Below are 26,743 nucleotides of genomic sequence, written 5' to 3'. Positions count from 1 at the left end.
TAATTTTTCATAGAATCATGGAAAGGCTTGGTTTGGATGGGACTTTAAAGACCATCTACTTCCAACACCCCTGCCATAGGCAGGGACACCTTTCACTAGATCAGGTTGCTCAAAGTCCCATCCAACCATGGCCATTTTGTCACACCAAAGCCAGAACATTAATTTCATCCTGATCCAATCTTTTTTTCATTTAAGAATACCAAATACTTGTAATGGCCCAAAACAATCTCATTTGGAATTCACAGAAGTGTAAGAAGTGAGGCAAAGGACAGGGGGATAACAAATACATTTATTTTGGTTTGAACTGTTGTTTAATTTTTGTATTTGACAACTACAAAGAACTGCACGACTTTTTAGATACAAATGATTGGTCAAAGGTAGAAAGAAATCATCACTGCCATTTTTTGTCATCTTTAAGACTTTGCCACATCTTTATGGTCTTCCACACAATATATTATAAAGTTTGTGAGAATCTCTGGCATTACTTGGGATTCAGGACCCCCTGGTAAGTGCATAATTGGCAATGGAAATCAATTCCAGTAAGCTGTGTGATGACTTTGATGCTTTTATAAATCTCATTAAATAAGTATTTGGATCTCAGCTATTCAAGTAAAACTGTGAACTTTGACTTTAGTTTACATCTTTATGAATCTATGGTCAGTGTCTTTGCTTATAGAATTAAAACTGAGGATACATCAGCAACTACAAGAAACAAGTATCTGTATATTGTAGTGGCTGGACTCAACATTAAGGCTTGGAAATATGTACTTTTTCTAAGGAAATGGGTTATGCTAGTTCAAAGAATCACAGAATAGTTTAGGTTGGAAGGGATCTTAAAGATCATCTATTTGAACCCCTCTGCCATGGACAGAGACACCTCCCACGAGACCAGATTGATCACGGCCTTGTCCAAGCCAGCCTTGAACATTTTCAAGGGATGGGGGATCCACAACATCACTACTCACAGCAAAAAATTTCTTCCTCCTATCCAGCCTAAATTTCTTCTCTTCCAGTTTCTATTCATTACTCCTTTTTCTATCACTAGTTAACTTCAACTCAGCTTTTGTAAACTCTCCTAATTAATTTGTACCAGATATTCCACAACCCTAAATCTGGTTTTGTCTGTACTTGGATTTATACTTGACAAAGCTGCCGTTGCAATGATTTTTCATATAAAACCTTTGCAATGCTGGCTTGCACTGGCTTCCTTCTGCCTTTCAACTGTATACCTCACACAGCATATATATATACCTCATGTACTGCAGATTTCATAGGCTGAAAGAGTTTAAAAAACCCTCACCATGTGTTTCAGAAACCTGGGAAACAGGCCACCAGACCTGAAGCCTGCTGTTAATAGCTGCCCTATTTTCTTCTTTTTCTTTCTTAACCTGCTCCGCTCTCATCCTTTGTTTCATTAATTTTTCAGATTCTGCCTCCAGGACACTTCTCTATGTTTCTGGCGTGTTCCCTGTGGTATCCCAGTGAGCACAAAAAGGGGAAAGCTGCGCTGGCTTCCCAGCAGCCTCTGCCACTGACTTCCCCACGTATGGAGATGACAGTCTCTCCCATTGACCTCTTGTTCCTCATATATTTGTGAAAGCTGTTATTGTTTGTCCTTACAGCTTCTCCAATTTTCTCTGCATTTTCAATTTTGGCTTCTGTGATCCTTCCCTTATTTGGTTATTTTTAGACTTGTTTATCCCTGCTCAGAGCACTGACCCCATTGATTTATGTGTCGTGTCTGCCTTTATCCATTCTTTCATTGCTCCCTGTATTTCCCTGGTCAGCTGTGTTTGTCTTATTTTCTCCTCACGCTTCAGCTCTCTTGGTGTTCAGCAGGGTATCTGGGCTTCCTGAGACACACTTTCAAATATTCTGCAATGCTTTGCTGTGTGTCTCAGTCATCTCTGGTTTTTGGAATCTGTCATGAATAATTCTTGTGGAAAGAATGTTGTTGAATTTCATAGTGATAAGCTCCAAGAGGACATAGAGACATTAATAATGGAAGAAATTGAAGAAATAATATATAAGCTTATACTCCTTAGTTAGAAGATGACTTACAGTATTTTTTTAACTTTCATGCAATTTTTCTCTATTAAAAACTTTATGATGCTACTCATGGATACATTCAACAGGAGTATAGTTCAGGAAATAGGTATTTCTTGTCTAGACTTGAATATATTGATTTTAATATATTTTATTACGAATAGAATATAATTTTCAGTATAATTAGTATAGTTATTATTTCTAGTCTGCAACAATTACCATATATATTTAAATACACATAGTATAAGTCCAAATAAATACACAAGGTTTTCTAAATCAGATTACTGACCAATAGTTTTCCCTCCACAATATGACAACTTGCACACCAAAGCTAGAACACCTTTATCTGGAGGAGGTTTTCCTCTTAGAGGAAAATGAGAAAATGAGAAAGGGAGGTTATATGACTATTAAGAGTTCAGTCAAATTTAAATACCCAGTCTGGATAAAGTAATTCCTATGTGCTGTGTTTACCAGCATTCTTTTTTTCAGTTGTATCTCTTCTCTATTGAATCTATTATTTCAGATGTCTCATGCTATAAGATCCAAGTGAAGAAAAATAACATAATGCTAATGTTATGCTCTAAATCTAAGTAATATTTTTTCTTGGAGTACTGTTATCCTTTTCTTTCTTAGTAGTACTTTGAAAAATCTAATGAAACCTTTTTTCAAACTAAGAAGTGTCTCTAGAAATAGTGTTCTCATTCTTCTTTTTAATGCGAATTCAATTTAACAGAAACCAAAACTTTTGGTAGGGAATAGAAGTTAAAAATTTGCTATATACCTAATGAGGTTATCAGAAAGACTAAATTAAGTACTTCTGTATCTGAAGTGGTTCTGAGCTGGAATTCTATCATGCACAGTTTTTAAGATAGCAAATTAGGAAGAATATGCTTGGAAGCAAACTTCTGCTAAAGGCTTCAGGCAGAAGGTTCCCAAGGCATCAATACTTGTCCCACTGGATATTGTTAAGTATTATTTTTGGTTTGGGCTAGAAAACATCTAAGTCCAGACCTCCAGATGAAGAGTTTTAGGGTATTGAGAAAACAGGCATTTATCAGGTAAGTCCTCTAACAAATCCAGCCTTTTAAGAATGAGCAAATCTAATTAATTTGCATAACAATGCAATGTTTTAAATCACGCTCAAGGCAGTGACTAATAGCTTGAAAGGGCCGATATTATCAATTGATGGAAGTTGACCTGAAAATAAATATTTAGATTCCAGCAAACCCTACAGCTTGAATTCCCTGCACTCCAGTAGGAAGTTCTTCCCAGCGGACTATGCACTTTTACAAAGAAGAGCTAGTAGCTCTCCTGGTGAAGTTGGATCAATTAATTGATAGGAATGAAAGAATGATAATAAATTCAGAAAGCCTAGCTATTTGCCTACTCAGTCACAAGAACAAACTCCTTCAGCTGAAGATGATTTTCCATCCATATTTGAATACTGCTTAAAGTACACCAACTTGCCACAGGAATGAGCAGTAGTGGACAGTGCAAATTGCAGGGTGGTAAAGTCAAACTTCATGTGGGAAATTACATAGTACTTCTCTAAGCCACACTGATCAGGAATCTTTTCTACCCCACAAAAGCCCCACATAATGCCTGCATACTCTTTTTGGATATGGGAGGCATTGAGTCAAACTTTCCCAGGCTGTGACAACTACAGAAGAGAAGAGAAAATAGAAGAGAAAATGGGAAAAGCAACAAGTCAAAGTCCAAGCAAGACATGGAGGTTTGGGGCTTTTATTTTAGAGATGGCTAATTGCAGGCTAGAAGATGGAGCTGGGACACACTGGTTTTGGTGCTTCCCACCAGATGAATTAAAATTCCCTGTGCTAGCATCCTATGTGCTATGAATGCCATCTAAAAGACAGGCTTACTCAAATTTGCTTTCCAGGAGCCTGATGGCAACTGAGCCAGAGCCCTGAATAACGTTCCAGAATCAGGCATGCTTCTTGCAACCATTGCACTGCCAAGCACCATGGCATCTAAGGCCACTTACAGAATGACTGCCAAACCTCTATCTTCTCAGCTGGGGTTAGGGCACTAACCCAGAGCCAGTGCTTTGGAAAATCTGGTTTCACATGCTTAAATATTTTTGTTAAAGTGTGACCAAATTAATATGCTTTTATGTATTTAAATTATAATTTAAATTAACAAATATCTTTTAAAATACAATAAACTCATGTCTACAGTTTTCCTGTATTTTAGGCTTTCTCATGAGTTTCTGTCTCTGATCAAATAAATCAGATACTTATAAGCAGGAAGTGCTTTTATATGTGCAGTATCAAAACACACCATCTTTACTTCATTTATTTGTAACAAATAGAACTTTCCTGACTTTTCAGTTTAGGTATGTATACAATAGTAATTCAGTTAAGTAAAGTGAAAACTATTAATTTACCTTAATAGGTACAAGCTACAGTGACAGGAATGAGTGAAATATAAAATATTCAAACTGCTTTTCCTTCTGGAGTTGCAAATATTTACTCTTCCACATTATGGAACAGTAAGAAAAATTACAGAAGTGACCAGAAGCATGCTGGATCTCAAACAGCAGAGGAAGACATGATACTTTCTTAATAGAGTTTTAAAAGCCAAGTCCATACTTTTGCATCTCAGAGCCTTTATAAACATATGAATAACCATGAACATACCACAGATCCACTTGTGTATAGAAATATTTAACTAAATGAACTATAAAGAAGAACTGGTACCTACAAACCAGCACTGCCAAAAGAGTTAAAAGTAAAAATAATATGAGAAAGAATGATGTGCCAGAAGTAAATGATGAAGCTAAAGACTTAAGTACTTTTTTTCTTTTAGAAATTCAGATATTGAAATATGTATTTTTAAACAAATTAAGTAGAATAGCTTTGATGTAGTTAATATAGTAACAGTAAATTAAGTCAAAGCAGGAATCTAATTTCATTGGTCCCTATACATCGCCATGTGAAGTATCTCCCCATCACAGTTCACTAAGACTCCAAACTGGTGTTACTGCACCCTGGGAGACCACTGACAAACTAACCAGCCCTCTGGCTGATGAGATCATTTCACCCACCACCAAAAACTCTGCTCTTGGGACATGACAACTAAAAGGAAACTTTAAGTTTTGCAATAACCAATCCTTTCAAACAAGTTTATTGAATTAGTTGAACACAACAGCTGTTCAGTGAAGGAAAGTGAGGCACAGCAATGTATTTCTACGTGTTGTACAAATACAGGGGAAAACTCTCAGCCATGGAGAACTCATTACAAGCAAGACGCAAAAATACATGCAACACACCATGAGGCTAAAAAGTTATGTGGCAGCATAAGTACATGCCCTGCAGTTGTTGATTATTCAAGTTATTAAAGTATTTATACAACTAAATCAATACAATATCTGATTGCCCCACGATGCCCCTTATGATGTCATTGATGGGGTTCCTCTCTCATCTACCTCACGGCTTCCAAAACCTAAGTCTATGCATGTCATGCTAAGATACCTTCATGACTCAGGGCAGAGAAATAGGAGTCTCCTGGGAGGCTATTTATCTTATCTTTCTTAGACACTTTGTGTAGTGACAATAAAGGAAGGTGTCGGTGATTGTATTTCTACCACTTAGGAATCTGTTAAAAGTGAGAAAAGTCCAAGAATTTTTCTCTCTCTTCTTTTTCTTTTTAATTGTCTGTCCAGATTCAATAAAGACAATACCTAATAGAATGCAAAACCACATGCCATAATACCTTCATAATGAGAACCCAAAAACCTGTTTCTTTCCTTTCTGCAGCTGCTGCATCACTTAACTTGAATAATTCTCCCCCCTACAGCTTCGCAATCTTTTCAAGACTACCTGTATGCTCCAATGTCAGATAAATGTGGAGTTTCCCTCTAATCTTAGGACAGCAAATACCAAACTGAACTGTGTGTTCAAGAGCAAGAAGACACAATTGAAAATGTCTTGTTGCCAGATGCTTGAATACTGGGGCTGATCAAAGAGTGCAGGATAGTGCGAAGACCACAGGTTTAATGACTCATTGATTCATTAGATGAAATGCATATAATCAAGTTTTGCTAAGTGGTTATTGATTCTGCACACTTTGATGTTGATTTAGATGCAACCCAGACACATAAAAATGGGAACATGCAGAGTCAGTGATCATTTCTGCACTAACTCAGAGAACACTGACTTCTGCACTAAATCAAAATTCTGAAGTCCACATTTATCTAAAAAAATATATAAATTTGGAGAAAAACTTTGAGAAAGAAAAACTTCTATTTTTCTACAGAGATTAAAATTATGTTGGCTACATTGAGTTGAATAAAATCATCATCTAGAGCAGTCAAGGTGTCCAGATTTGTGTGTATCCTGTGTTTTCAGCCTCCATGGTAATGACAACTTTGTTTACAGGTAGTGGGAAGGGCAAATTTCAATTTATTTATTTTTCATTTTATTATCATAAAATTAAAAAGTTCACAATCAATCATGACCAATTTGAAAGGCTCAGAATATGCTACACGAGTGCATCAATCAGTAACAAAATATTTTTGCACAGTCACGATGTTTGAGCCTTGAATATGACATGAAATCTTTCTGTTCCAATATTTTAAATGAGATTTCCTTTAAGCAATTCAGCACACTATGTTCAAGCATTCAAAAACCAACGAAAATAAACTGCTGGAAATCAAAGGTGGTTCATGTAGCTATACTGTCCATCATCTAAAAACATGGCTAGATACCTATTAGTAGAATCAACACCCTTATATCATGTTTAACAACACAATAGGTCAAACTATCATTCTAGCATGTATTTAAATATTGAGTAATCGAGTATGCTGTCGTTTTACCACATCTATAATGCGGGGCTACTATAGTGATACAATCATCTACTGATTCCAATCATAAATAATCTTCTCATCATTTCTCTACAGACACACAATAGCACTGACTCCCAACTTAATTTTAACTAAGAAAGACATTGGCCTTGGAATTAAGAAATACAATACAACAACTTTCCTGCAACTATAGCAATAAGATTCTTACTTGATCAAAAAAGCTAACAGCTACAGAATATAAACAGTGGAAAGGAACAATGGTGTGGAGCAGCCTTCTAACACAAGACTGTCATCAGTAAACATCTGAAATTACAGGAAAAAAATGACAAAAGCAAAATGATACAAGCTGCAAACACTTCAGTGCTTATGTACCAGTCTCACCTCCAGCTTAAGCCACAGGATATTGCTCTGTGTCTTGCACGGTTGGTTAGGAGTCATTCAAGTGTGAAATATTCTAAATTCTGCTTGTTAAAGAATTGAGAACCTCTTCCCCCCTGCCATGACTTACACCCTGAAAGGCATATATTTTTTTGTGATAATAATCTACTGAACTAGTATCCTGCAGCACGCAGAAGTTGCTTTGGTGTAGTATTAGGGAGTCTTGCGGGTAGTATTTCTACTAAGTGACAAGCTTACTCATCATGAAATTGGTTCAAGCTGTTGGCATACTCAAAGGACAAATCTATATCTCATGTTCAGCTGATGTTTTTCAGCTTTAATTTTTCATTATTAGGAGAATTAGATATACTCTAGTCTAAAAATGAAAGCTTACTGCATAGGTTAATCACATAACTTTAAAAATCAGATGTCTAAATGGTTTTGCTTTAATGTGGCATTTTTTGATATATCTGATGAAAGGAAGGATGTCTGTACAGGTGAAAAAAACCCAAACAAAGAAGTCGAACTGAATTCCATCACATTCTAGTGCAGAATAAGAAGGCTTCAACTTGAGTCATATCACAATTTAAAAAAATACTATGGCATGTAATGTTGCTTTTTATAGCTGACAGTTAGTTCCATTAAACTGTAGAAGAATCTCTGAAGGCAAATGAAAATAGCCTCCCAAGAGAGTGGAAGCCCCACACAGCATGGTTTAAATGTGGCAGTTGGGCTGTGGGAGGAAATGGCATTTTCCATTGAAAATCTGCTGCCAATATACCTCCTATGGCTAGATTTTAAAGAGAAATGTGGCAGTTGTCCCTCTCTGAATTTCAGCTGCTCAGTTTTAAGGATGCATAGGCAGGAAAGGTAGCAAGACTGAATAGCAAAAGGTCCAGAATCATGTTCTTGTCCAAGGACCAAAGAGTAAAATTGAGAAATGACTGGAAATAGGAATGTGTAACAGGAAGATGGCAAGAGGGGAAAAAGATTCTTTAGTTTTAAAAGATAAAAGCCAACTTTTTAGAAAGTGCATGCCACTTCAAAGGTTACTTTAATTTTTTTAACAGTTTGAGGTATTTGATCTGTAGCACATCACTGAAGTTTGGTTAGCAATGAGTTAGTTACTTTTAAAAGTGTTCTCATTATATCTGGGGATCTATCATGATAATAGTTGTGGCAACATCACTGGTCATCAGTTCCTTAGAGAATAAATTCCCCACTGATAACATGTAGGTATATAAGCCTGGGAGTCATGAGAGCAATCATGTGCTATATCCACACTAAGAAATATGAAGGATTATGAAAAGAATGCTTCTAAAATAACTTTTCTGTTCTTGATGTCTGCATGTACTTGCAACTCTGACTTAGGCATAATCTTGAAAATATGACTCATAATCCAAAAAAGACACTTTCTGATTCAGGTAGAAAAGTCCTGTCTGTAGTATGTATGGCTACTTTATTGCTTTCTGTTTTGACACAGGCGGTGTCCTACTGTTATCTTTTTTCTTTTTAATGACAATTCAGCAATTTTAACAAGTTTGAAAAAATTGCCAAGCAAATGGAGCACCCTATCTTTTTTCTTGGGGTGTTTTTTTTTCTTGTTTTTGTTTTTTTTTTTTTGTTTTGTTTTTTGTTTTTTGTTGTTTTTTGGGGTTTTTTGTTTGTTTTTTTTTTTTTTTGGTTTGGTTTGGTTTGGTTTTTTTTGGGTTTTTTTGAGGTGGATGGGTTCTTTCTTTCTTTGGGTTTTTGCTTGGGTTTTTTTTTTTTGGGTTTTTTTTTTGGTTTTTTTGGGTTTTTTTGTTGGTTGGTTGGTTTTACCCAAACAACCTCTTATGGCTCCAAATCAGGTTCCTCTAGAGCAGTCCTTTAGCCATTAGACTAACCTCTTTATTCTCTGTAAAAAACCTCACGCTCCTTCTGCTCAAAGGCCTGACTTCGACAGCCAGGACAGAAGGATCCTTGCCAGTCTTTACCTTCATCATTTAGGTATGGCTCTAGCTTGAGAATTAACATGATCCTTGCATCCATTCATGCTAGTGGAAAAACCAAAGCAGTATGTTGCTTCCTAAGTAACACTGCTGATGCAGGATGCACAACTACCATGAATTTGTTCAGTGAAAGGGGTGTGAATGCTATACTGTCTATATAAATGAGGTGCCTGCATGTCAGTGCAAGCAGAGAATACCTGCTGTGTCTTCTGGATCAGAGGATGATGGTACCTGCAGCCTGCAAATCTCAAGATACAGATGGCAGATACAAAGTGCTGAGCAGCACAGCTTACATAGCTGGCGGCACTTCAGGAAATACACAAATTGGTTTTCTATTACAAGTTTGGTCAACTACAGACTTGGTAATTTTGTGGATCCTTGTCTTCAATTTCAGTACCAAAGGTCTACTTATAGTTCTGCTCTAAAATGGTGTGCTGATTTTCTGATTTATATGTTGTGAAATGCTTCTCGTGAAAATCCCAGATGTAGAAATTTAATGGGGGAAAACTGTTGTCTCATCTCTAATTGACTGGTAAATGTACTAAACAGAAGGTGGGCCAGGTGCAAGATGACACTTCGTGTTAAAAATACCTGGAAGGTTTTGAAGGTAGGGATGAAAAGCACCATAGGTATGATGTCACTTCAAATTATCTGATATCATGCAAAGTTATACTGCAATGTAGTCAGTAGGTAAATTGTTCCTGACGCTTCACCAGGTGATTCTAAATTTCCTTATTGTATAAAATAAAATTGGTATAATCTCATTATCCCTATTTCTCAGACCAGCCAATAAACTTTTGTATTTCTGAGTTTGTGGTTTTTTTATAGAGCTCTAGAGCACTATCATTACAAAGTTCCCTGGTCTAAGAGGAATGAAATTCCTGCTTACCAAAGAGATCAGTTTAACCCACAGTATACCTAAAAAAAAAATTTAAAATAAAATTGCTTCTAACAAATCTAAAGTAACCATGACAGTTCTGTTGCTGTTCTATCAATCTCTCCCCTAGACTGATTTCTAAATTGGATGGACTGCTTTAATTTTTAAAGAAAAATCAACAAATACAGTAGACAGAAAAACCTAAGTGTTTTCTCTGTTTCATAGTTTTGATTAAATGCTGATATTTTAAATAAGTTGTTCCACTTTTAGTCAATGCCATTTTAACTCTTCAGTCCTTCTTCCTACATCCTTTTAATAACATACTGGGAAGCCGCAAGCTTGACCCCAAGGTTTGAAGTTAACACAGCAGTCAGAATTTATTTGCATTCTTTCTAAAATGGTCTTTGTTTTATAACTCTGACTCAGTTTCTCAGTCTGTCCTTTTCTGTGATCTCTTTAGGTCTCACAAGCCAAGCAAAGCCAGGCCATGTCAGTTCTGAGAATGTCAGTATTTCCAAGCAACACCTAGATGCTGCAGAGGCAGTACTGCAACTCAAAAAGTAGTACACTTGCCTTGCCAGAAGCACTGGAACAAGTTCACCATTCTGGAAGGGACAGAAGAACTGTAAAGCTGATAATTCCTTATGTCACACAGAATTAAAAAGAGGAGCTAAGTGTCTGCGTTTTAAGAACTAGAAATGTTAATTCCAAAGCCCCAATCAAAATAAAGTCATGCAATTACATCCTGCCACAATCATTCCTACATTTTCAGACAGAGAAACAATCTATTATTTTTTTTCTTTCTGTTCCAAGCCCTGTGCCCTATAAATATGTGCTGGTAGAAAGTTGCTACAACCAGTCTTGTGAGTCAATCTCATGTTATGAACATATTACAACATTATAAGCGATATGACCTTTGGTGTCATTTGAAATCAAGTACTTAACACTGCAAAACAGTCTGAGCCTACTGAGGTACATTTGTGAAATGTTTTAATATTAACAGTTGAAAAAGCTTTACGAGCATAAAATACAGTTACCCTGTAAACTGGATGCACTTAGCCACCCATCTCACTGGGGCTTTGCATCTTCTACTTCCTTTCACAAAGTATGGGATATATGTGGAATTTTACAAGAAATAAATTTCAAAACCAGGGGGTTTTCTCTGGTAGCCTCTGTCATGCAAACATCTAGGAGACTCGTGTCAGAGAAAATCAATCACGTATGTCATGATGTATGACATATCCTCTTGTCTGAGATGACTGCTTGCTTGTCCCCTTCTCCTGAAGTGGTACATATGGTTACTAAGAACCAACAAACCGTTAATGCTCATCATTCTAGAAGAAACCATGCCCAAGCAAGGTCTACATTAAATGTAAGCAATTCTAGTACATTTTTCTTACTGTCCTTGCAAATACGAAATAACAATAAAACATTTGGTAATTCTTGTAAAAAATGAACTTTTGCTATAAAAAAGATGCTCTAAAGCAAGAGGCACTGGAGTAGAATTTAGAGGCGTGACTCAACTTCTGTCAGGGATGCAAATTTCTTGTGTGGTAGCAGAGTCACGAACTCCTGGTTTATCAAGGGAGCAAAAGCATTACAGCTCTGTTTCTATGCATAGCTGCACAGTGAAATTCTGCACATCCAAGTGAGGTATGTTTGCTCCTCTTCTAATACCTAGGGACATGTAGGCACTTAACACACAGCAAAGTTTAGACACTGTAATCCAGGCTGGTAGAAGGTACAGAAGGTATTTTCTATAGAGGGGGATTTCCACTCCTGAAATTAATAACTTTAAGCTTTTTTTTTTTTTTTTTTTTTCCCTGCACAGAAACAGAGATTAACTCAGTCAACTCAGTCTTTTGACTTGGAGATGGTCAGGGGAAAAATCACAATCCCAGCCTTAGCTATTATTTAATCCAGAACACAGAGAAATGCAGAGAAATGTCTGAGCAATTTGTGTTTAATATCCGCTTTTGCCAGGGGTAACTGAAGCTCTGTTTTACTCTTCTCAGAAGACTGCTTTCTCATGAGATTTCCTAATACTCTAGGTTTAGAGTACACACTTCTCTGGTACTTCATGCAAAACAACACACTGACATCTTCTTTACTACCAGTACTTTACTACCAGCCCAGGATTTATTCAATTTGTCTCTAAAATTACTCTTTCCTTATGAAGTGCTAATGCTTGGACTGAAAATGGAGTCCTTCTGTCTCCAATTGACTGCTCAAAGTTACAAAACTATATCCTTCCCTCTCCTTTTAAATACAGATGAAGAAAAAAGAATGCAAGCATCCTGACATCTTAAATTCTTTACAGTACAGAATGCAAGTTCCCAGAAGATGGGAGAAACCACCTCCAACCAAATCCAGAAGATGTCCTAAACTATTGACAAAGAAGAAAACAGTGGAAGAGTGGCATTTTTGTACAGATCACAAACCGGGGGGCTTTTAAAAGCACGTGCTACATGGAAATAAGCAGAGGAGAGATTAAAGATAAACTATCTATGCTATGTACTTAGTATGGCATCAAAATGCCCAAATAAATGTTTTCACAGGTCTGATGAGGATCTGCTGAGGAAACTGTGGTTGTACAGGCTGGAGAGAAGGAGGCTGAAGGCAAAACTACCTGAAAGCAGGTTATAGGCAGGTGGGGGTTGGTCTCTTCAAAGTAACAAGTGATGAGAGGGAACAGCTTTAAATCGTGCCAGGAGAGTTTAAGGTTGGGTACTGAGAAAAAAAAAATTCTTCAGTGAGAGGATTATCAAGCATTGGAACAGGATGCACAGGGAAGTGTTTGAGTCACTGGGGATATGGGTATTTAAAAGATGTTTGGATATGGCACTTGGGGACATGGTTTAGTGATAGACTGGGCATTGCTGAGTTAATGGTTGCACTTCATGATCTCAAAGGTCTTGGTCCAACCTTAACAATTCTATGACTCTTGATTTAGACAAACTTAATGTTTAAAGTACAGTTCTACTGTGACTTCAGAGCTGGACACATAACAAGAGAGCATTGATGAGAGTGCACCCTTTGGACTTAAGGCAGAAGCTGAATGCATGCCAGCTTTTATCTCTAGCCTTTTTTCTGAACACTCATTCCCCATTCATCAAGTACAGGTTAGATTTTCTCCTGGAGATATTAGGAGGGTGAAAAACAGCAGCAGGTGTGTATCTTTGGTGAATTTCTTCCACAAGAATCAGCTGAATAGAAAGCATTCATCCACTACTTGTGGATCCAATGCAGTGGCCTGTTCATGACTTTAAATAAAAAATGTGATGGTACAGAAATCTGCCCCAGTCACAGGAAACTGAAGGTAAAAAACATTTTTTAAAAATTACTGTTATTGGCATTTAAAGCCAATCATATCCTGTCCTATCCTATCTCAGTGTATTTGATAATGTTTTCAATTTTATCATAATTCATAGATTTGAGATACAGCCCTAATTTCAATCCCAGGAATATTTTCTCTTGGGCATTAAACCCCTTCTTTACTCTTCCATGGATACTTGCAGCATGACACTACTAGTTCTTGCAAATAACCAAAGGACATTAGGTTCTGCAATCCCTTTGCATGCCACCAGTAAGCTGTAGGATTTTCTAGGGAAGGTTATTCAGATGAATAGCCAGAAAACCAACTTTGTAGGTCCAGTCACCTGGGTAAAGTTATCACTGTTTACAGTGTCCTAGGCTGCAGAGTGCTGAGGATGTCTTCAGGAGCTATCTATCCCCTGGGCATTTTTAATTCTGTGGATATATTTATTTAGATTTATTATTGCCATCAAAGACGCTCAGGACTACCCCTCCTTTCCCTGTCCTGAGTTGACACCACTAGAAGCAGTACTTCATATAAACCACTAATAAGAAGTGATGTCTTTGAAAGGGCTGTCTCAACTTATTGAAAAATCTCAGCAGAAGTCTTTAAAGACACATCATGATGTATTTTCAGGCCTCCTTCATACTTGAGTTGATTTCCTATGTTCTTCATTGTCTTTTGCTAGCTCAAGTAATATCTGAGGTGCTTGATGTCATAAAATATGAAAATTTGAAAGAAAAGATAGCTATAATTTTATTTATTTATTGCATATATGATTTATGCTACCTCATTTTTGATGATTCTAGCAGAGTTCAGATCATTTTCACTAAGATGGAGAAAAAAAAGAGCAGGGCAACCCTGTTCTGATAAGCCTGGGTGCCACCTACAGATAGAAATTTTTCAAACCCGTGTCTTATTTATGTTTATGTGGACAGTGCAGCAAGGAATAAGATGGGGTTCCTGTCCATCCAGCTGCCAGTATTCACCAGTAAATTCTACTGTCTCTAAAGCTCTGACTTAGAATGCTCCAGTGCACAGGCCATTTTTCAGCACACAGTAACTATGGCTGCTGCTCAGAACTGCTGGAAAGAGTATGTAGGCAGATCCATAGTACCCTAAAGTCAGTGCACTACCTTGCTTGTGGCTTTTCTGGTTTAGTTTTAAGGTTAAAAACTGTCACATGCATTTTCACTAGAATACATATTAATAAAAAGATTTTCTTAAATACCTCCAGCTTTTTAAGCCTCAGAATCAATATTTTTAAAGAAATACTGTGGAAATAATTGACAAATTATGGCATCGGGAAACTAGACTAGATTCTAAATATAAAATTGTCCTATCATGACAAAGCAGTTAATTTTGCTCTAGGATCCAGAAAAATGTTTTGATCAAAAAGCACTGAATTGTAAAGTTAGACTTTCTCTGACATCAATGACCATTCAACAGATCTTTATTTAAATATCAGGTAAACATCAGAGCCAGACTTTTGTCTTTTTACTACATTTGTAATAATCCCCCATACATGCTTTCATCTTTAAACCTTATGATGCCTAAAATTTGCTTGCTGTTTACAAGTGGGGAAACAGAGGCATAGTGAGATGAAATGTCTTGTCTACCATGTGCGAATCAACTCTGTAGATACTCTTTTCCACAATGAAAAGCACGAGTTATTCAACCTCAAATGATTCATTTGTCTCCAAAGAGAACACAATGTACTCAGCAAACCTACCAGGCCAACCAAATAAATTTCCCATAGGCAAAGGGAAAGTGTGTATAGCTGCTTCCACAATCTTGCTGGGGAAATGATATCCCCAGTACTACTGGATATTTTGTTCTTTTGTTTTGTTTTTTAATCTTCTTTCCGATACTTTCTGCGTGGTCTTCATTTATTTTGCGGCTGACAGGGACATCTCCAGACAGATACGCCCACAGAAAACCCCACGGCTGCAAGTGGCTGCAACCCCAGTGCTGCAAGAGAAATATGCTCAGCACTTTCCATTTGAAAGAAAAGGAGCATATAATCTCAGCAACACACGAGCCAGGGCACTCACTGCAGAAAGCACATCCTGAATCTGCTGTTTGCTGCTGTTGCTGCACAGTGAGGTCAATACTCTCCATGCTCCTGCTGCTGATTTACTCTCTATCCCCTGCCTTTATAAGGCTAGTACTCCTAGTACTTGCAGGCCATGCAACTTGTTGTCACTGCAACAGCTACTCCCAATCCATATGGTGGTAGGACTAATTGAGCTGTGGTTCCTTTGTGTAGTCACCTCTGCACAATAGCCGCTAGCATGCAGAGCCTCACACCAATTGCTAGCTGCAATTGATAGTTGCTCGATGGTTTAGACCCAGCTTTGTACCTTTCTAATCATTAATCAACAATCAGACAAAGGATTTATTGCTGAATCCAGACAGCAGCCAATACAGACCTCTAATACATTATGGATTCTCTGTCAGCACAATTATTTATTGTTTGCAGTGTTCTGTTTGAAAATCCCCATGCTCTTGCACTTATTTATTAACTTGCTTACTTATATCCCTTTAGCTGGATTTAACAAAGCAATGAAGCTTCATCTATTAACATTTTTTTACAAACCCTGAACGGAGGGTTTTACTTAATATAAAATATATTTATAATATTATTCTTGGTATTTACCACGACTTACCAAGGTCTTTAGCAAATATTGTTGTTAAAGAAAATGGAATTAAATTTCACAGACAGTGTCAGAATATTTCCTCAGGTAAATATTCAGCGAATCATTTTATCATTAAAAACACTATAATAAAGGTTGACTATCAGCTGAGAGATAAAGGAATACACATTTCTCTCACATTTCTCTATACTTCCAGCATCCTGTGGGATTTTTCACAGTATCATGAAAGCAAGTAACAGTATGGACCTCACTGTTCCGTGGCTAGGCTTTAGCACAAAAGCATCAGTGGACCTCTGGTTCAGCACAGCGTGCAACCATGCTCTGCTATCAAATTAATGTTAAAATATGTATGTCCTAGCTTCTGATTTATAATATCTTCGACAAATAGTAAAAAGGACAGGCATGCCATAAAGTTTATGGATAGGGTGATGGCATGCACAATGATGTCTCATAAAGAATAAAGGGGGAAAAGTTATTTATTCTTGTGATTCAAGAACTAAAATACAGATAGACTGGCTGCGTGCACAGAATTTTTCATAAATATCCCACAGTGCACCCTGTTGTACAGCAGCCATACATTAATTAGAGCATTCAGCAGACACTGCAATGTGTTACACTCACCCAAGTGAATCTTCATTTTTCACATGCAGGGCCTTACTAATTAAAATCAGCTTTGCAATTAAATGTGGAAAATTGTGTTAAACTTTGAAGCGTGGTTTAGAAAAAATGTATTTATTTTTAGGGTATTTTATTTTGATGCAAATGAATTCTCCATCAAAGTGAGACCAGTAAAAGGAAGGTATGAGGATTTCTCTTTTTTGTATTATAGATGCTCCTCTCGGTTGCAAGTTGCAATGCTCCACTATCTCTCTGCCAGTACCTGGCCCTGTTCCAATGCTTTTAGTGAGTGCTATCTGTCAAGGCATGAATAATACAGCCCCTAGGCTGTCGGCAGAATCCAAATGAGGCATACATCAGGAAGCAAGCACTCGACTTTAGCTCCAGAACATGCTCCTGTGAAGACAGGCAATTATTCACCCACGGCTGCAGCCATGGCAATCAAACTGGTGGGTGAAAAGGTATATGAAATGAAAAAATTTGAATAAGAAATATGGCACAACAAGGCACAGAAATTCAATAATTTTCTAATAACAGAGAGATATTTGAGCCTTTTAATTTCGAAGTTTGGGGACCTGAATTATTTCACTTGCTCTGTTAGACTATGTCGACTAAAATACAGTATATAATGTCAAGGCAATACAGTAGTACTTGTTTGGTTTTTTCCTAATCAAAACAGCAATACTAAACTCTAAGGTATTTATAAATTCAAATTGTTATATGAAGTGACAAATCTCATGCCTAAAAATTAAAAGACAGTCAAAATAATTCTATCTGTATAATGTAATAAGCCAGAGACAGCCTCGTAAAGCAATAAAGAAGTAGTATCATGAAATTTAGTAGAAAATTAAAATGCAATGTATTCTATAAAGTTTGGGACAATTCATACATTACAGATATGCACATTATTGTATGATTTCTCTTTGGTTTTGAGACTAGTCTCTTTTTGTTGCAAGACATTGTGTCAGTAATTAATAAAATCCTTTACAAACAAAATATGACCTGAAGAAAAGGCAAGAAAAATTCCCTGGCATATGACATGTTTAAGTTGGTTTATTTCATCTGAATTCTTATTTTCAGCAATAAAATAGAAATGAATGATAATGTAAAAGCTAGATCAGTATTTCCATTTTAAATATGAAGGGTTCATCATTTGGTTTTAATATTCTTTACTGAAATTTTATGCCAATTTTTTTCAGACCACAATTGGTTTGCTTTAACTTCTATACCATGGCTGTATCTGTTTTCAAATATACACTGTTGTATGCTCTAGAAGAATCCTAAATGAATATTCATGTAGTGCCATGCTACCACCTTAAGATTTTTTTAGGTCTCTTATTTGTTAGAATATTATGTTAGAATATATGTTATATGTAGAATATTATTTGTTAGATTATTATGTTAGAAACGTGGCAGTCTGCAAGTGATGAATCCATTACAGAATCTAATTGCTTTTGTTACTTGAGAAAAAAAAAAGAAACTATTTTGTTAAGAAGCTTTTAAATAAGCCACCGTATGTGATCAGTAATTTTTAATGGAATCTAGTTAGGATTTTTATGATGTGTCTAGATACCTACTTACATGGCAAATCATTGACACCTATTTGGTATATGACATTGTTTTATAAAGATGCTAAACGGAGAGCAACAAAGTAAAGTGCAATATTTCTGAAACCATCATTCACATCTACTCAGTAAATAACACAGGCCAGTTTGCACTCAATTACTCCAGAGTAACAATGGAATTTGCACCTGCAGAACAAGACCAGGATCTGGACTCAATTTTAGATTTGTATTTGTATACATAGAAAGTGATTCCTGTTGCCTCTGAAGTTGATTAATGAAACCGGTAAAGTTTCTTCTAATTGTAGTGAAAGAACACTTGAATCTATACTTTTCTTCAGATGCTTAGTCAAAAGTCATCCAGCAAACACAGTTGTGGGAACGTCCTTCTGGTTTGGTTACAGTCACTGCTATATATATACAGATGGATTATTCACAGCTAAAAGTATGCAACGATCTGGACCAAGCTTATTGTTCAAAATCTATTCACTGAAGGTATAAGAGCAGTGCTCATTGTTATGCTGCTATGCACAAGAGGCCTGAACATAGCCCAGGAGATGCTCTGGTTTTCACTCCTAAGATTTGAATTCTTCTCCTGTCTCCACCATTATCTGAACATGTTAATGGCTTTTTTTTTGTTTTGTTTTAAATTTCTATCTTACATTTAGATCCTTCACAACCTTTGTTTTCTGTTTGTTTTTCAGTTCAGTTGGCCTCAGGTGCTTTGAAACATAAACAACAGGTACTGAAGTTCTATCTGTGTAAACTCTAACCTTGAGGCATTGGCTCATGCTGTGTGTCATGGACAGCACTAGAGGGTCCATGTTAGCTTCAAGTTTCCAGCTATTACTAATACATGAAAAAAAGAGTCTGCTCTAGTAAGGCAGGCACACCATCCAACTTTGAGCACTCCCCAGTGCCCAAACAGGGATGTTAATTCTTCTGACCTTTCCATGCATCCACTTGACAGAGGTGCTTTCACCACAATAATTTTAGAGATCCCAGCATTCAGCCCTAAACTGCCCTTTAGAGAAACTTGTCCATTTAAGATGTCTGTTAGCACGTCCAGCCAACAAGCTGACATCAGGCACTGAATTTAAGATCCAGGAGGAAGCTACCAACAAAGTCATGCAAGGTTTTGCTTCCCTTCCAACTAAGATTTGACACAAAGAAAAACATCAAGGAGATGGAAATGATACAACAAGCTCTTACCATGTTACCCCACCTAGTTCCAGTCCTGTGTTTTCATACACCTCAAAGCATCACTGGCATAGAAAGTCTGCTTGTTACTTTAGTAAATCTACATTGAAACTCTTTCCTAATTAAAAATACAACCATGGCAAAAAGCCTGCAATAAAACTTTCCTTTAACTTCTATCTAATATTTTATCAGCTGAACAACATTTCATCCCTGAATCTATCTGAAAATGTGAAAGGATCTGTTTATTTCAGTTCAAGCTTAATGTACTACCAGAGGATGAGTTTTTGCTGTCACAAAGATAAAATTAGAATAATAGCTAAAAACAAAAACAAACTCCCCTCTCCCCCACAAAAAAACAAAGTCAAAAAATTCCCCCCCACAAAACACCTGGAATTCCAGAGACTTCAAGACATTTTAGTAGAAACAGAATTTTGGAGAGCTCTTACTACATCTAGTGGAAGCAAATGCATTTCATTCCTAACAATGAGCTGATCTGATATCATGAATGAAAAGGTCTTAACCTCATTAAAATGCTCTGTAGGTCTAAACGGAATTGTTAGGCATCAGCTAAGATGTGCAATTCCCTGAACACATCAAATTTTTTAAGACAGTCTGATTTCCTTGGAAGAAATGGGTCTTTGAGGGTCTTTCCCACCCATACAACAAAATAGAATACCAGGAAAATTTCTTCAAATTCTTTCAAAAAGGTAAATTTAGTAGGTGTTGCTGGTGAATAAATAGCGCTTCTCCTCTAGAAAACAGACATTTTAGATAAATGTACATTGTAAACCTCAACAAAGAACTCTGTGTTTTTACATTAAATAGGACATATATTGGTTAAATATATTTTGATTAGTGGATTGGCAATCATGGTGACAAGAAAACATAAAAGCCCAACAATTTCTTTTGTAGAAAAAAAAGGAATTTTTGATGTATTTCCAATTTTTATTCTTATCGCATCTGCCCAAAATTTCATTTAATTAACAGCTCTGAGATTCAGTCTGTTCGTGTACTGACATACCAGAATCATGTCAAGAAAGCAAAATATGGAATTAACATCTCAAAACTGCATGTAATCTTTTCAAACCTCACATTTATTGCTTCCTCTTTCCCCAAAAAGGTGATCTTATACGAACACAGACACTAACTCTAACAGAAAGTTAGAGCAATTTGGAAGAAAAGTCAGAATTTTTCAAGCTAAAGAGTTTCTTTCTGTATGTTTTTGATATCTGCATAGGAATTTCATGAAGCGTAAAGAAATTTATGTACCTACAATATTGTAACTAGAAAGGCCATTATAATCATATCATTTAACTGTTGGAATTTCTGAGGGAAAAGAAGGATTTAGTGCCATTCTTTAATTACATGTGAGGCTTGTATTTCCATAAAGAAAACAGACAAAAGAAAACCATGGTTTGAAATGAGAAGTCACAACTGAATTTAAAAATAATTCTTTTGCATACTTTTCCGAAATCAGTGCTCCAATCTAACCAAAGCCTTCAAAAAGCAACAAAAATGTTACTGCTCTTATGAGTGAAGAAAATATTAAGAAAATAAATGTGAATTATTATTTTATGGTTTATACAGTTTAAATGTAATTCAAAGTCATTCTAATATCACTGTTTTTGTTCTGGAAAGTGTTTTCTGAACTTGTCTCTAAGCTTCATTCACTGATAAGAAAAAAGGAACATGAGTGGACTGAGTGGCACTGTTCAGTATCTTTTCATATTTCAAATAAATGCCTTAACCCCAAATGTATAATTTCAATTTAATTCCTAGACCCCATATGCCCATTTCATGCAGTAATCAGATTTCGTGTGAAATATCTACTCTTATAAACACCACAAGTGCTTTATAAGCTGAAAAATCAAGAATGAAAAAAACTCTTTAGAGTTTCAGGATAATTTAACACTGGTTTGAACACTTCCCTCAATTCAGAAAAGAGGTGGCCTAAACATCAGCCATTCTATCTCCTACAACAGGCTGCTGTATAAAATACATCATATGAAATGCACAGCAATGAGAGAAAAATACATGTATTCTAGAGCTGTTAAATTTTAAAAATATTGCACAAGAAATTCATGGACAAATGATTCAGGAAAGGAATGGTGTTTAGACAGATGTACAACACTATTAAACATTGACCTTGCAGACACAGAAATGTAAAAATTGAAGTCTAAATTAATTTGAAGCACATGCAGTATGTGTAACGTATGCTATCTTGTATACCACTAACCATAAACAGCTGGAATTTATTTTTTTTTTAATTTTCATAGCCTAGAAACATTCATTGAAACTCCACATTTCATAGCCTAGAAACTGAAGTTAAGGTATTTATAATACAGTATAACATTTGAACACTGAAGTCTTATTATCGTTGATTTGCCTTAAGCTTTGCTTTGAGTCTAACCTGATCATTGAACTTAAAATGCTCAGAAACTCTTTTACGTTCAGCTATGAAGCACATTAAATAACATGAACACGAGCGCCGACAGGTAAGTGGGGCCAAATCTTAATTTGCAACATATAAGCAAGAGAACTGTATGCAAAAATTGAGAGAAGATTGACAATGAGAACAAGTCTCCTCAGCAAAAATGTGAGTTAAATTTTGTGACATTCAGAAAGAAAAAATAACCCTGACTCTAAATGGCTTCTAGAATACGTAACTACTAACTTTTATCATTGTTTGGTTTATCAAGGTCATGCCTTCATAACTTGTTTACCAAAGCTCTTCACTAAATTATGAAAAATTACAGATATTACCTTCTGTGTCTTGCATATTTGCCACTAACATGACCACTGCCATCACAGCCAGGCGTGGGACAGCTGCAAAAGAGAGAATTAATTATATAGGTGTTGGTGTGCTGCAGAAAGATTATACTAAAAGCAGGCAGACTAGGTATTACAGAGATGGAGGGCAACCAAGACAGAAAGAGAAATCAAATAACTGAAGGGAAAAAAAAAAAAAAAAAAAAAGAGGGGATGCTTTTTATTAGCAAGTCTCGAGGGAATTAATTTCATCAGTGCAGCAGGGCATGAGCAAACCACCAATGAACTTGAAAGTGCATTATACCCATTAAAAGGCATGAATTTTCTAAATTGCTAATGGGGATACATTTTACACTCAGAGCACTAACCTGAACAGCTCTTGTATGGCTGGTTCCACGGGAACTGCAGAGAGATGGAAAACATATAAAAATTTATCATCTATTACAAGTACCCCTCTTCTACAGAAAATTACCAGAAAGGTTGTGTAAAAGCAAGGGTCAGAAAGAATCGTGCAAAGAGATTCTGGAGGATGAAGGTCACCCTGAGCAGGGGCCTTGAGTGATTTACTGAAGCAAGAGACATACCTCGAACACCTTTGGAGCGTGTGCGATGGCGCTTCTCGTCTGCATCCACCTCCATCTGGGAATAGATTAGCAGGCAGTCAATGTTCTTATCCTGCATGCACAGACTATCAATGCACAGACTGATACAGTCTCTCACACCATTTATTGACACTATTTTAATTCCATTTTATCCTTTAAGGGAAACTTCTCCTTACAGGGGATTTTTAGGCTCCTTGTATTTATGTAAAAACAGAAAATGCAGTAATTTCTGCTTTAAACAGTCAGTTTCTGTGCCCTGCTTTCATAGCAAATTGTGTGCAACTAAGTGCTGTTTCCTCTTTTCAAGGGGATATTTCTGACATAAACCCTTCATTACTGCCATATATTCCAAAACAAGGATTCAACAGATTTCTATACTATTTAAAGGCAAGGGGTCACACACCACAGGTTGTTTTCTAACCAAACCCTTTACAGTGGGAAAGAGAGGAAGTAATAATGACTGAAAAGGAGATGAAGAATCACCATTAGACCTTCAAATATTTCATGTTATTTAATATGGCATTACAATCTTTTCCAGCATGTTTCATAGTTTAGTTGTGTTTTTCAAGTTCCAGGAATGAGCTCATTTGCTACATGACTAGATCTTTATCTTCCTTTTATAAACAGCTTGCCAATCCAGTGTAGTTTTCTGTGCAGTAATAAATACATAGAAATCTTACATGTTTACCAGACAGGTGCAAGGCTGAAGATTAGATCTTTGAAAGTATCATCATCACTGACCTGTAGTAATCAATGTAGAGCCACATAGTTTCTCCTGATTTAACATGCACAACTGTTACCGGATTTTAAAAGGTAAACTAAATAAGCTAGCTAGAGTTCAGGATTTTTTTCAACAGAAGCAAATTGCACTGAAGTGTGTTGAGAGACTGAGTCAGGGAAAATATATGCAGTATCTGTATCACCAGCTCCTTTGGCTGTAGAAGAACAAGATAGCAAGATGGATCTACAGTGCTTCATACATAGTGATGATACAGTAAAGGTCAGGAAGCACAGAAATAGACCATGGAGCTCTAGTTCCCCCAGGGGGAAAAAAATCAATCACCCCCTTTATAGCAGTATCCTTGGATTGATATCTGGTAAGAATGTCATATATCTCATGCAAAAACATGGAAAAGGGTCCAAGTGACTTGAGCCTTTAATCACGTAACTTTCTTTGGTCAGTACCTTAACACGAACAATTTGGGAAGTAACCAGGAAAGTAGAAATCAAGGAGTGTTTTTAAAGAGCTCCCTCAACATGTAACAGCAAGAGGAAAGAATCACCTCAACCAAATTTGTAGGTGACAGGAATTAGGTAAAAAGAAAGTGTCACTCTCACAAGATTCTGTGCTACTGATGTAGTTCTGTTTCTTGGCTGTCATCATCTGATTCCTGGTAGTGTGCTATATTTCCCACTAAAGGGATAATTTAAAATAGACTGATATTATGAAAGCTAATAGAGCACCAGCCACTTTTAGGGGGCTTCAGGTCAGTCTTCTGCATAACTCTGAGTGAGTTTAATTTTAAAATTAAGAATTTAATTTTCATATTAATTCGATATTTAGCTGAGTGCAAAACATTTGGAGCATAAACTTCCATCTTCATCAATCAATCATGCCATCTGAGATCCCACAAGGTATTCTATCAAACCCTCAACTGCTAGTCCAGAAAAGTATGGAAAGGTAAAGAAGAATCCTTTTTTTTGTATCTACCAACCCTGTGCAGAAGTGTCAGGTATCCTCTGGCATCAGAAATGGCACTAACTGCCTATGCTTAGACAACTGAATTTACCCCTAGGTTAACACAGCCACTGGAGCTTGAGGACCAACTCCTCTGATCAGCTACATGAAGCTACTTCAGGCTGGATAAAATCAGTCTCTAGGCACGTCTGTCTCTAGTGTCTAGCTCTCCATCAACTATTGCATGAGACACTTGGCATGCCTGTAGATATCTCCTATAGGCACCTAAACTGAATCTTAAACTTTAACCCACCCACAGTATCTATCCTACACCTTGAGTTCACATCCTAGCCAGTTTCTTATCTCCAATGACTTGAGAGGCATTTGAAGCTTTCAAAGCTGCCATATCAAAGCACATAACAGCATCTCTGGAATATAAAAATTACTTACTAGATAATGATATTCTTTTCCTTTTGCTACTAAGAAAACAGTGCACTGTATTATTTTATAAGTCTTGAATGTGTAAGGACTTGACAGGAGACCAGAAGTGAAGTTACTTGATCTTCAGACTAGTATGTTTTTAAAATGTTTGAATAACATTATCTAGCCTAATTTGTCAATACTGAAAAACCTGCTGAAAGGACTATTACAATCTTAACCTGGAAATGCTGCCCCAGTTATTATGATAGTCTGTGTAAATTTATAAGGGACAAACTACAAAACAGATTTATCTTTCTTTCTAAACCAAAGTAAGCACTTCAAAAACACTGAGGGTAGTATAGTACACTTTTAACTATACTGACAATCACAGAAGTAGTCACTAAGCTGGAAAAGCCCCTGTAAGACCCACACAACCTATACTCAGAAGCAGGTCAAAGAAATAAAAACATATAAAAGCTGCTGGCACACAATGCAATTTTAAATTTTGTTGTGCATCCTACCTAGTTTGCTGCTTCTCCAGAAAAGTACAAATGACTTGCCATTTTCTGTGACCTAGACGCCCTCTCATATATGCCAATGTGAGTCTTGGATGCTCTAGGACACATCAAATGATGATAGATGCCTACATTTAGTCAATGGAATTTTGCTTTACCTCGATATTTATATGCTTGCTTACAGATCTTTGTCCGTCATGTCAAAACTTCAGCCTTCATTTCTCCATGAATTACATGTTGGATTCTGGGAGTAAGCAACTTCCTGAAATACTAGCAAGATTTGCATTGGTTCTGCAAAAGTACAGTCATCTGGCAGCCTATTATTCCAGTCCTCAGTGGCACCCCTGGCACTTCCATGGCCAGGAACAGAATTCTGCTACCGAGACTATCAATCTCACACAAACATGGACTTCCTCATCACTTTCACATGCAGGAAAAGGAAATGTGGACTTAGGTCTCACAAGGAGTCCACCTTAGTAGTTCTACTTTATTCATGACCTCTAAATTACAGCTCAATAGCTCAGCTCTTACTTAGCCTCTGTTCCAGAAAAGAACTTGTGGACATGGAGGACAGGTTGGCTACGGTTAGTCTTAGCCTGGCATCTAACATTAGATATCAAAGCAAAGAGAAAGACATCAGGAATAGGAAGAGAGGAAAATTTTAACCTCTCTTCAAAGAGAAGCTGTAGAAACAAAAATGGAAAGGTCTAAGCTGATTAGAGTGGAGTCCCCCTACTATAAGGAAAAGCTGAAAGAATCTGGTTTGCTAAGCCTGGAGAAGAGAAGGCTTCAGGGTAACCTAATTGTGGCCTTCCAGTACCTGAATGGAGCCAACAAGAAAGATGGAGAGGGACATTTTACAAAGGTTATGTAGTGACAGGCTAAGGGAGAATGGTTCCAGCCTCAGAGTAGGTTTAGATTGAGTACCAGGAAAATATTCCATGAAGGTAGTAAGACACTAGGAGGAAGAGGCTGTCCAGAGAAGTTGTGTATGCCCATCCCCATCAGTGTTCAAGGGCAGGTTGGATGGAGCTCCGAGCAAGCAGGTCTAGTGGAACATTCCCTGCAAAATCAGGGGGGTTGGAACTAGATGATCTTTAGTGTCCCCTTCAACTCAGGCCATTCTGTGATTCTATGATTCTCAATTCCCAGAAGGAAAAGATAAAAGAGGTCTCAGTAGAAATTAAATCTGTAAATTAGAATTTAAAAGAACCAAATTATTGGATATGCCTTACTTAGGACAAAGGGCAAGGAGACGTAGATCTGGGAACTCTGTACCACCATTATATGCA

General features: G+C 36.8%; 1 protein-coding gene across 19 annotated transcripts in view; it reads right to left on the bottom strand.

Moving 5' to 3' along the window:
- MYT1L (myelin transcription factor 1 like) overlaps window positions 1-26,743 on the bottom strand; it is a 307,215-nt gene that overhangs the window by 107,619 nt on the left and 172,853 nt on the right. For all 19 annotated transcript variants that reach the window (XM_038132858.1, XM_038132859.1, XM_038132860.1 and 16 more), the window contains exons 3-5: window positions 22,821-22,875; window positions 22,605-22,638; window positions 22,231-22,293 (exon numbers count right to left, since the gene is read on the bottom strand). In XM_038132858.1, the coding sequence (XP_037988786.1) occupies window positions 22,231-22,293; window positions 22,605-22,638; window positions 22,821-22,875 (152 nt within the window). The remainder of the gene's footprint in view (window positions 1-22,230; window positions 22,294-22,604; window positions 22,639-22,820; window positions 22,876-26,743) is intronic.

Source organism: Motacilla alba, chromosome 3 (assembly GCF_015832195.1).
Source record: "Motacilla alba alba isolate MOTALB_02 chromosome 3, Motacilla_alba_V1.0_pri, whole genome shotgun sequence".
Lineage (NCBI taxonomy): Eukaryota > Metazoa > Chordata > Aves > Passeriformes > Motacillidae > Motacilla > Motacilla alba.
This window is presented reverse-complemented; position numbering and strand designations above follow the sequence as displayed.